Source organism: Perna viridis, chromosome 15 (assembly GCF_037379345.1).
Source record: "Perna viridis isolate PV_CMFRI_1.1 ecotype Kerala chromosome 15, ASM3737934v1, whole genome shotgun sequence".
Lineage (NCBI taxonomy): Eukaryota > Metazoa > Mollusca > Bivalvia > Mytilida > Mytilidae > Perna > Perna viridis.
The window spans coordinates 912,109-924,395 of NC_142459.1; the positions used below are offsets into that span (position 1 = coordinate 912,109).

The window sequence follows — 12,287 nt, forward strand, 5'->3', positions numbered from 1 at the left end:
GGTAACAATTTTTGTGGGTCGGCTAAACCACAAAATTTGGTTCCAAATGAAAAGGTGATTTCCATGGATGAATATACTGAAAACCTGGAGACCAGGAATTCAAGAATCCACGTGTCGTCCTAATCCATGAAAATTGATCTGATTAAAGATCTTTCACCGTATTGTATAAAAGTTCTTTCACAGTGTTGTATAAAAGGTCTTTCACATTATTGTGTAAAAGTTCTTTCACAGTATTGTATAAAAGTTCTTTCACAGTATTGTATAAAAGGTGAACCTTAATGATAGAGAAAACAACTGTTTAAACCAGAAGTTCCTTTTTATCAGTATAAATGGTAAATATAAAATCTGTCTAAACAGTACTTTTATTAAAGTTCAGGCAGTTTTTACTGTATTTTTAATCAAGTGATTCCTTTGTGTACAGTTCTTTGGTTATAGTGATTTCTCATCTCTTGTAACATAACCTCCAGGTACCATTTACTATAATATATAAAATGTCAAATTCATCTCCATGGAATAAAAAATAAAATTAACATTCATTATTTAATTGGCTAAATATTGTAGGTGATAATTATGGTGAGTCTGATGGCGTCTAATTAACCACTGTCTATAATATCAATTATATAAAAACTAAAAAACTGTGGGACACAAATATCTACATGTGGAAATAAACCTCAGTCTATGGAAACAAAGAAAAAAAACCAGATTTCTAGTAAAATGACTATAACTGCAATTAACAAAATAATTTTACCTTCAATTTTGGTACTTAATGAATCATGTGGAATATCTAAAGTGCTCATAGAGATATTTCTCATGATATTTTGTCAGCATCTAAATAAAAGTAAATATTCTTTATTTACCTATAACCTGTTAAAAATTTAGAACATTTTTTAAGGAGGTAGACCTTTGGGTAAGGGACATAACTCTTTTAAATCATTTGTACCTTTGTGTGAACCATTTTAATTTAATCTCCTTTAAGCTTATTAGTAACTCAGATTAATTTTATTCTGTTGAAGATGAATGCTTGACAGGCTTTAATAAAATTGAATATGACTCAAACATATTACTGATTTTTCAAGAGTTATGTCCCTCAGCCTAAGATCTAACTTCATATATTATTGAAAAAATGAAAATTCTTTTAAGATGTAATGTATAATTGATAGTGGTTAGTAAGCACGGCCAGGTTTTTACTCATTAAATTAAGCATGATATTTCTACTCATTCAATGTATAACAGGATTATTTAACTTGGATCATTTTGGACTTTGGACTTTTAGGATAAATGGTACTGATATTGTTCTTCCTTTCCTTAGTCATTGGAGTTTTAGGATAAATGGTGCTGATATTGTTCTTCCTTTCCTTAGTCATTGTTTTTTATTTTATTTTATTTTTTTTTTGGGGGGGGGTGTAAAAAACTGAATTAACTGAAGTTATAAAATTATGATTATTCCCTTACAAGGGGTAATTGCAGTGGAGCATCCTGCATGTTTTAAAACAGTGGCACACTGTTTTTTTATTTACTCATTTTCCAAAACCCAAAATGTTTCCAGGTTAAAAAACATTTGTTTTAGTCACCATGTTATTGCATCAATTCTTGTTGAATGTCATATTGCAGAAGTTAGTTATTGTGACTGATAATCTGTGAATGACCATATTCATCAGTAACTGTGCAATAATCCTTTATTGTATAGCAGTACAAAGAAGGAAATCAGAAAAATTATTTTCAACAGTGAAACTTGTCTTAACCAAACTCTGAAAAATCATAAAACCTCTCTAAACCAGATACTACCAGTATTTATAATTCCTCTATATCAATTCAATGTATTTTAATTTGAAGTCTTTATAAAAGTCAAGCAGGGGTTGATTCATGCATGTCAAAAACCCACCCATTTTAATTTTGTTTCTTGTTGACAAACAGTTACTGATCACATGACCAGTCTTTGTTTTTGGTTGTTGCACTTTTGAGATAAAAAATTACTTAGATTATACATGACATTGGCAAGAGTTATCTTTCTTGATTTGGTGTAATTTGGTTGATTGTAGCAGGAGTTTAAATGCAGTTTTCTCAAAAGTACAGATTTTAATACAGAAAAGACCATTGTCACATAGAAATATAGCATATGTAGGCATAAAAAGCATCATTTGTTCTGTGGGTTTTTCTACACCATGAATCATGTTACCATAGGCAGTGTCTGAATTTTTTATGGACTGGTACTTAAATCTTGGTAATCCAAACACATGTCTAAACCAAACCAGTTTTAAGAGGTTCTGTATTACAGGTTTCACTTTATAAGCAAATATTTTTTTTTGTTTGTCTGTAAATAAATTTTATTTTAGCTTACTCATTGTACAATATTTATCAAGTAAAATATTACATGCTAATTTTCATCTTAGCAAATGGATTTTGTATTGCTGTACAATGTCAAATCTGTCTTCTGAGACCGTACTGAATGTACATATACAATATTTATTGTCATCAATTCTTCATCACCTTTGACTTATAGAACTCTTGAAATCATATGACTGTCACATGACATAAATCTCTTGTTCATCTTATCATGTGATCATGTTGTGTATTCTGCATGAAATTTATAAGGTTTAGCATGGAGATGGGAAAGTATATCAAAAACAGATGGAATGCTCATGTTTTCTTTGTTATGGAGGTTTGCATGGTTAAGCGTGCCACACATACGGATATTCTATACTATTTGTGGTGTAATAAAATTAAATTCATTTAGAGTTACCATTGAAATTATGAAAAAATTGAGACTTTTTTAAATTCTGTGGGACTCATACTTGACTATATATGATTTGAATATTTGTATTTTCAATCAGTGATATATACAAATATATATCTCTGTTTCCAGTAAGGGGCATAATTCTTACAAATCACTGGTATGTTTTTTGTAAACCATTTTACATAACTATCGTCTAATCATCTAAATTAGATTGATTTCATTCTGTATCAACTGAATGCTTGAATGGCTCTGATGAAATTGATTACAATGCAAACATATTACTGATTTCAAGAGTTATTTCCCTTACCTTAGATCTACCTCTTATTATGTTCCAAGATATAATCTTATAACTGGAATATTGTTAGATCTTTTCTTAGTGTACATTATAGCGAAGGTGATAATAATGTTCAGGAGATTGACTTGTCTTCTCTTGATTAAAAGACAATTACCTGATGGACTACCTATGATTTTTAGCTAGACAATTGACATGGAGATTTAAATTTTCTCTTATTTCATGAGTATTTCAAATATTTTTTGACAGAAAGTTTATGTTTTCTGCATTATTCAGTCGGAATCTGTAGGAAGTTCATAAGGTTATGGTCATGTAATCAAGTGAAAATCAACTCTATTTGAAAATTCACCATTGTATGCACTATAAAAAAGAACAGATATTCAAGATTAAAAAAATAAGAAAAAATTTGTTTGCAGTTCTGGGAGAATTAGCTTGAATAAATTATACCAGTAACATTTAGAGTAGATGATATGTCAATGTGTATTATAAAAAAACGGAAAAAAAACAGAAGGTCATATTTAATTATATTTTTTTTCTATTAACAGCTAATCTGACTACAAAGTTTCCAGCCTACGAGAAAGTCTCACTCAAAGATGGTGAGTAAATGTTTTTGTTGGTGATTTCACTCAAAGATGGTATGAAAAAGTAATCAAAGGAACCAAGGTTATAGCGGTAATCACAGAGTAATCAAAGGAACCAAGGTTATAGCGGTAATCAAAGAGTAATCAAAGGAACCAAGGTTATAGCTGTAATCAAAGGAACCAAGGTTATAGTGGTAATCAAAGAGTAATCAAGGGAACCAAGGTTATAGCGGTAATCAAAATAATGTAATCCAGGGACAAAGACCAGACATGGAAAACAGACATACACAACAAAGAACATAAAGTAACTAAAATCATACATACAAAGTAACAAAAGCAAATGAGCAACTCGGACTCCACTAAAAACTGGGAGCATGGACCAGGTGCACCGGTCGGGCAAGCGTCCTCTGCTTTCCTAGAAACACCCGCTGAGTTGCTTATAAAAAGTCAGGTCCAGGGTAGACAAACGAGGAAAGGAAAACTATGACTCGTTGAATAAATCAGTTTTCATGGTGAAGATGGATACACCATGATATGATGAATGAATGGTTGGTGATTATACTGGATAGTAAATGTTTGAGTTATTCGCCTGAAAGATGAAGGTCCAGTAAGGGCAATATTTTACCTCAAAATCAAACTGCATCAGAAGAAAATTGTATAGTGTTTCTCATACTCTTTTAACTTATATTTCAGTCAATATGATTGGTTTTTTGTAATGACAGTTGAACATATAAACTAGAGTTAAATTTGAAAAAAAATCTGTGAAGTTTTGCACATGCAGTTTTTGACTATTTTCATACATACTCATTCACAAGCTGAACACATTTTTTGTATGTAACTACAACTCATGTGTAAAAATCTTGAGTGAGCACATGTGTGGCCATTTACATTCCACACAGATGTTTTAGTGAGCACATGTGCAGCCTCATATATTCCACACAGATGTCTTGAGTGAGCACATGTGTGGCCACTTAGCGCCACAGAAAACCCATTGTAAAAATTGCAGAAATGTTAAGATTTAGAGTTTTGTAAATTTATGTTATGTCTGAAATTACTTCCAAAGTTTTGTCAAAAATAGCTTGTATTTAGTATTTGCATCCATTTTACTATACTACTTTTGCTTAAAGTAAGTTTTAATCAAAAGTAAAAAATCAACATATTATGAGGCAAAAAAGTGTCTAAACTGGACCTTCTCATTTATTGTAAGTTATGATGTCATTGTGAAAAAAAAAACTGTGATGTCGTTACCTCGAACTTTTTGTAAAATGAACAACTTCACTTTATTATATTTAAAAAATAACATACTTGTAAAATACATCTTGAATTATACTTTATTTGTCGTTTTTTTAAGGGGAGAAATTTGTCAGTGATTGGTTCTTTGTTTATTTCAGTGAACTTTTTTCGTCCTGTCGTTATTTTTGGTGCCTTGTCTGATGTGGCGAGAGAGAAAATGTTAATGGAGTTCCCAGATCGCTTTGAATCTCCGCGTAAGTTGTAGTAGAACTTAGGTTTTTTGGGTTTCAAATTTTTATGGATATTCATGGTTTTGGTACACTACAAATTCAATTTTGCAATAAATTTTTACAAAGAAAATTAATATCCAAAATACAAATGTATATTGAGATTACCTCTTCAGTATTTGGTTTGAGTTTAAGGAGGTAGACCTCTGGTAAGGGGCACAACTCTTACAAATCATTAGAACGTTTATATTCAGCATTTTACATCAATCTCATGTTAGCAACAAAGTAACTTGGAATGCAGTGTTCTAGGATTCATATTTCCCGTTACCCGGGGCTAGTGAAATTTGGGTCAGGGAAAGTTAGGTATTTAGTTACACTTTTCTGTTGCAAGTTGAAAACTTCATATGCTGTAAGGATTTGTTAGGAAAGCAGTCATTGACTGTGGGAAAGTTGATTTTATATGGATTTTTCCCCGAGGAAACCTCAATTTCTGAAAAATCCTAGAACACTGGACTGATTTCATTCTCTATCAAATGAAAGCTAGATAGGCTTAGGTGAAATTGACTGTGGTACAAACATATCACTGATTTCAAGAGTAATGTCCCTTACCCTAGGTCTACCTCCTTAAAGAGCCATAGATGTTTACTTTTACAGTTTCTAAAAGTTTTGGCAGCAAAATTATGATTTGTGAATTTGTCCATAGCATCTATGTTAGAATCACATAAAGTTCAGGATTTAACGTATCATTTCCATAGAATATGATCAAAATATGGAAGCAAGTGGCATGAACAGGTCTAATAAACTTACTGATTGTTAATCTGAGACATTCATGTAGGGGAAATAACTCCATTACAAAAGAGACTGGTTGCCTGTCTCATATTAAATAGATAGATAGATCAGGATTTTTTTTACTTTTGGAAATACCTATATAGTGTAAATTATTTCCACAAAAAAACTTCAACTAATTTCTTTAAAGAGATTTAAGCTTCTGCCTTTCTAGTCTTCTTTCAACCACTCACATGTGTTAATGAAGTTCCTTTTATTCTGTTATATGTATGTTGTATTTTTAAAATGTGAAGATGTCATTATTAAAGATTAATGAGGTTCTAAAACTATTTTTAGAACAAGACAGCAATGGTCATGAAGATGATAAGAAAACCAGATCAGGAATTATTCGTCTTGGTGCAATTAAAGAAATTATAAATAGGGTAGGACGCATTACTTAAGAAGACTCCTTGGCTTGCATTATTTAAGGAGACTCCTTATTCCATTTTTTCTAGGTTGGTTTGCACTATTTAAGGAGACTCCTTGGTTCACATTATTTAAGGAGTCTCCTTGATTCCATTTTTTCCATGAGACTCCTGGGTTTGCACTATTTAAGGATACTCACATGTTCACATTTTTGGCCTTTGGCCAGGTGAGCTATTGCCATCACTTGGCACCGTCGTCATCGTTGTCCATTAACAATTTTTTTCAATTATTGAGGAGACTTCTGGGGACAGATTTCAAAAACAATTAGTAAATAACTTTTTTTTCAGTATATGCTAAGTAATGATAAATAACAATTCAGACCAAAATCTTTTATACAATTTTTCAATTAATTTCTGTCACACATTCCAGACAAATTTTTTTTGAAAACAAAAACACTAAAAGTAATTATGAAAACCTTGGATATTTTATGTTCTATTTCTACATTAAAAAGAGATTGTGCTGAAATATAATGACTTAATAAATTCTTTCTTTTTCATTCTTAAAAACTAAAACCTAAATGATAGACAAAAAATGCCTGAATATAATGAGACCAACAAAAAGTTTCAATTTCTAAAAATTTTCGTTTTGTATATTTCAAAGATTACTGATGACCTCTTTTATAAGTCCTTACTGAAAACCTAGGATTTCATACACGAGAGTTGAGAAATTCTGCGTTTAGCATAAATTATTTCCTCATGTTTATGAAATCTTAGTGTTTCATTAGGGATGAATCTAAATGCCTATTTCTTGCATAAAATACTGCATTTTGTAGTCAAAGCTACCTATAGTCAGGAAGAATACCGCCATTATATTCACAACTGTTGTTATGATAGACATATATATGAGAGAATGACACACGTGGAGTCTCATTGTTTTGGTTCAAGGACTGAAGATGAGAGTGTTTGTCATTTTATTACATTTCTCCTCATAATTTGAAAAGTCGTGCAAGAAATTATCTGTCTAGCATCATATCATTCAATAAATGGGTGATAACTCTGGTTTTCTTGTTGGCAAACTGAGTTTACCAGTGACATGTTAATTGTGCCAATAAATGACTATTTGCCATCCTTAAATCTAGGTTATCAATGACAAATCATCAAGTACAACATGGTTTTGTCTATTTCAAAATGCAGCTGTTAATATTTTCTGTGAAAATGATAATTAAAAGTTAATAAAATACACTTTCTAAGTGTGCTAAAAAAAATTGAGACTGTTAAGTTGATGTCTGGAAATTTTGGTTGTTATCATATGAAATGCCACATTACAAATTTTGCATCAGAATTGTGTTATGTTTATTTCAGAGAAGACATTGCCTGTTGGACGTGACACCAAACAATGTCGATAAACTGAACTATGCCCAGTATTATCCTATTGTAATCTTCCTCAAGGCAGAAAACAAAAATGTAGTCAAAGAATCTCGAGCCAGACTTGCTAAAAATTCCAGTAAAAATCCCAAGAAGCTCTACGAACAGAGTATAAAATTGGAGAAAATGTACAGTCATTTGTTTACAGGTGAGAATATAATTATAGCATTACCTAAGTCCATATGTTTTGTCCCCAGCAACTACACAGAAGGGGAGATGTCTGTCTGTGCGTCTGATACACTTCAGTACACAATTCCTTGGAAACCACTCAGTGGGTTTTGTTTATACTAGTCAATTATTCTAGTGTTTGTTTTTTTCTTACTAGGTTTCACTCGCTTACAAAGACTGACCCTTATATTTTTAAACTTGAAAAGTGCCTAAATAACTATTTTATTACCCAACAGGAATAGTTAACCAGAATACAACAGAGATCTGGTTTCGTCGAGTCATGGAAGTTGTAGAAATACAACAAAATCAACAGATCTGGATGTCGGAGGGTCAGGTGAGTCATAGAAATACAACAAAATCGACAGACCTGGATGTCGGAGGGTCAGGTGAGTCATAGAAATACAACAAAATCAATAGATCTGGATGTCGGAGGGTCAGGTGAGTCATAGAAATACAACAAAATCAACAGATCTGGATGTCGGAGGGTCAGGTGAGTCATAGAAGTACAACAAAATCAACAGATCGGGATGTTGGAGGGTCTGGTGAGTCATAGAAATACAACAAAATCAACAGATCGGGATGTTGGAGGGTCTGGTGAGTCATAGAAATACAACACATTCAAGTTAGTTTTCTCAAGGCATCATAGAATTAGATAATCTGTTTACTTAAATAGATTTTCTGTAGTTTCAACAAAATTTGACAGGAAGTTACATGTAGGGATAGTCTCTATTTTCTCCATGTTAAAATTTTTGTAAAATAGGGTAAAAAGTACAGAACACCAACAAGAAGCTTGTCCGCTATCTTCATTTATAAATCTGATAATTCAATTATTACAACGTTAAATTCAATTATTAAAACGTTAAAATGCTTTATTTACCTGATTTCATGTATTGATTATTGACAGCCTGAAGTTAATGTCCAGGACGACTATTTGTTCCCAATGGCAAGTCGTCTCAGCTTTGCTGGTCCCAGGGAAAGCGAACAGGACCTATCCCGTCACCGAGATGACTTTGACTTTTCTCCTCAACACCGTCCACGGTTGATGAGATCCTCGTCAGATCCAAGTGTCAACACTATGGAAAAGATTCCTGGTATTCCCCCATACCCTGCTCCACCGAGTTATAGGAAACCTTCAAGTGTAAGTTTTTAATGAAAATTTGGTTTTTCCAAAATTATTTTTTCTTGGGTCAATACAGTACACCTCTTCACTGTTTACGGTAAAAATATATTTTCTGGTAAATTGTTTCAAAACTATTGTTTTTAACTGAGAACAGAGTTGTCAGTGCCTTTTTCCAAACTTTGTTTTTTATTCTTTAGAAGAAATTGGTTTACAGTCAAACCAGTATTAAGCAGTCACCTCTGGGGAATACTCAAAGTTACCTTCATAGATAGGTGATCTTTGGAATGAGGTCACAAATTGTGATGTAGAAAGACTGATGTCAGCATATAATCCCATATTCCTTTAAATTGTACTTCCCTTGATTTTCACAGTATTACATGTATTTATCTTGGATTAATTTTCAGAGGTAGATTCATGTATTTAAAAGTATTTTCATTCAAAATATCATTCAGATTAAAATATATGACAATAAAATACAAAGTATTTCCTCACTTCCTGTTTTATGTTGTTTTCATCGTCTACGTTATATTCAATATCCTCTATAATTTCTAATTTTTTTTTTGACAATTTTAGTAATTTGTGTTTTTCAGACATTAATTTCACGGCCAACTTTTCCATTATTTGATTTTTTAATTACCTCATTTCTTTCCGTGACGGAGACATTTCTTTCCATGACGGAGACATTTCTTTGAGCTTCTTGTGTAATTAACAGGTATGCTATTATGTGGAATCTACTGTAACAAGAATTATATTTATTTTCAGCCTACGTCACCAGGGGGTGGTGGTTTGAACGATGATCGAAGATATGTTGATCGTAAGTACATTTGTACTTAAATATCTTACTTGTTTTGTTTTGTTTTTATTTTTTTCTCATAAATGAAGATAAGAGATGAAGTATTTTCATTTTGGATACAAATTACTATATATGAGCCTAACAAAAAAGCGTCCTGCAGAATTTTGATAAAGTCATTCATTTATGAAGGAGTTACACATTTTTTATTTTGATGTACGTGAAAGTCAATCCATTTTATTTTATTTAATGTACAATGAAGAAAGAACTTCATATGAAGATTTCAAGTTATTTGTGGTGAAAGTTACAGTTCATTGACTGTAGATTTATTTCCCTTTTAAGTAGCAGTCTATATAATGTATAGAAAGGAAGTGATTCATGCATGTCAAAAACTCACCAAATTTTATTTTTTGTTTAGAAACAGTTATATCACATAACAGTTGTAGTTGTTGCCCTTTTGAGATAAAAGTTATATAGACTGTACATGAAATTGGCACTTTGCAATATTTATTGTTCTTGATTTTGTCTGATATGGTTGATTTTAGTGGGAGATAAATGTATGTTTTCTTCTCAAATGTGCAGATCTGAATACAGAAATGATTGTCTGTCTGTGAAAACATAGCATATGTAGATTTAAAAAGCATTGTTTGGTGGGTTTTTCTACACCATGAATCACTTTACCATTGGTAGTGTCTGAATTTTATGTGGACTGGTACTTTAAGAAAATATTTTTGGATTAAATTGACTTACATCCTGCTACTTAATGAATCCTTTTATGAATATTAAGTAATCCTCTGTCTATAAGGCCTATTTTTTTTTATGCCTACCCATTTTATAAGCAGTGTTAAACTGTAGATTGTTTCTTAATTAACTCAATGTAAAATGTTTATGAAAAAAAGTTATTTCCCTACCTGCATGGCCTTATTTTTCCTACTTGTAGCAGGAAACAGTACTATTATTTGTGTGGCCTTCATTGCTGATGTTTGAATGGCTTAATGCATGTGGCTGTGACTATTTTTTTTTTCATACATGTACTTTAAACATTACTGAAGTGGTGTATTAATAATGACCCCTCCCCCACTTAAAAAGTGGGTGCTATTTTCAAATCACTTTGTCTATCTGTCCAAATTTAGTATCAATTATCTCAGCGTCCTGTGGATGGATCAGTTTATATAGCAGCATGAGCATTCACATACTGTAAAACCTTGGATGTACAATGAAAATCATGCACATACAATTTCACAGGTCAAAACCTTCATGCAAATGAAAAAAAAACTATTTTGATCTTTGAATTTCTGGTTTTCTGTTAGTTCCGTCTTTTAGACTGAAATTTTCATCCTCAAAATGCATCAGCAATTGAAAATGATATACATGTATATCATAAGTGAAATATTTTGTCTGACTGTGTAGGGTAATTTTCACCCTAAGAAACCCTCTGTATCCCCAGATTCAAAGGTTTGGGGATGCATGAACCCCTGATTCAAAAACTAATGCCATGCTGTATATATATATATGGTATACATTGTAAGTCCGATTGCTCTCTGATATCAACATCTTGTATTATGCAATTTTCTCTGCATGGAACGAATGGGGGTATGTCTAGCATGACATTGCATGCAACGTCATATATTATTTTTTTTTACCGTGAAAGTTTATACTAACAATTGTTTACTCGAAGAATTTATAAAAATTAGCAGACCTTAAACATATATGTGTTTACAGTTGAGTTTGACTTACATGTAGTGACTTGAGCTCATTTTTTTTATTTATTACATTTAATATTGTTAAGAATATTTACTGTGTGTCCCCTCTATTTTTTAAGGAGGTATATCTAGGGTAAGGGAAATAACTCTTGAAATCAGTGATATGTTTGTATCATTTTCAATTCAATTTCTCCTATCAAGCGTTCATTTGAAATAGAATGTCTTGGCTGTAAGCTTGTCATTTGCTTGTAACTTTGAAATATAGATAATTTTCCCGGATGGAATACTGTGAAAGTATTATTGTTCGTGGGGTACCAATTTTTTTGGTTTTCGTGGGTAGGCTAAACCACAAATTTGGTTTCCATCGAAAAGGAGATATTGTTTGATGTGTATTATACTGGTAACCTTAAAACCACGAGTTCGAGAATCCATGAACTTGTGTTTCTTTTGTAATCCATGAACATTGGTATCCACAAATTAAAGTACTTTCACAGTAGTCATTAATGGGACATACAGTATGTTTGTTTGGTATAGTGTAATATAGACTTACTAACAATGGTGTGTGTTTATTTCAGTCGACAGATCTGAAGACAGATATTACCCATCATACTATGCAGATCATTTCTCACCTCGCCATCATGGCCGATCAAATATTGATGCTTATGCCACCATTACACCCCATGAGCGATTACGTCCTTCATTACCCACAGATGGTAGGTTGGGGTCAAAGGCTATGTGTGTTTAAAATAATTGTCTACAACTGATATTTTTTGGTACAACTTGTTCTCGTATTTGCTGAATGACTAGGTCTAGTAGCTGTTTGA

The 12,287-nt window shown here is 32.0% G+C and overlaps 1 protein-coding gene across 16 annotated transcripts in view; it reads left to right on the top strand.

The window, feature by feature from the left end:
- Nucleotides 1-12,287, top strand: part of LOC148596464 (tight junction protein 1-like) — a 98,663-nt gene that overhangs the window by 58,415 nt on the left and 27,961 nt on the right. For 15 of the 16 annotated variants that reach the window (XM_088563621.1, XM_088563624.1, XM_088563623.1 and 12 more), the window contains 8 exons: nucleotides 3,572-3,622; nucleotides 4,999-5,094; nucleotides 6,190-6,275; nucleotides 7,620-7,830; nucleotides 8,087-8,184; nucleotides 8,755-8,988; nucleotides 9,733-9,784; nucleotides 12,039-12,176. In XM_088563621.1, coding sequence (XP_088419747.1) covers nucleotides 3,572-3,622; nucleotides 4,999-5,094; nucleotides 6,190-6,275; nucleotides 7,620-7,830; nucleotides 8,087-8,184; nucleotides 8,755-8,988; nucleotides 9,733-9,784; nucleotides 12,039-12,176 — 966 coding nt within the window. The remainder of the gene's footprint in view (nucleotides 1-3,571; nucleotides 3,623-4,998; nucleotides 5,095-6,189; nucleotides 6,276-7,619; nucleotides 7,831-8,086; nucleotides 8,185-8,754; nucleotides 8,989-9,732; nucleotides 9,785-12,038; nucleotides 12,177-12,287) is intronic. The other variant, XM_088563627.1, reaches the window with a different exon arrangement.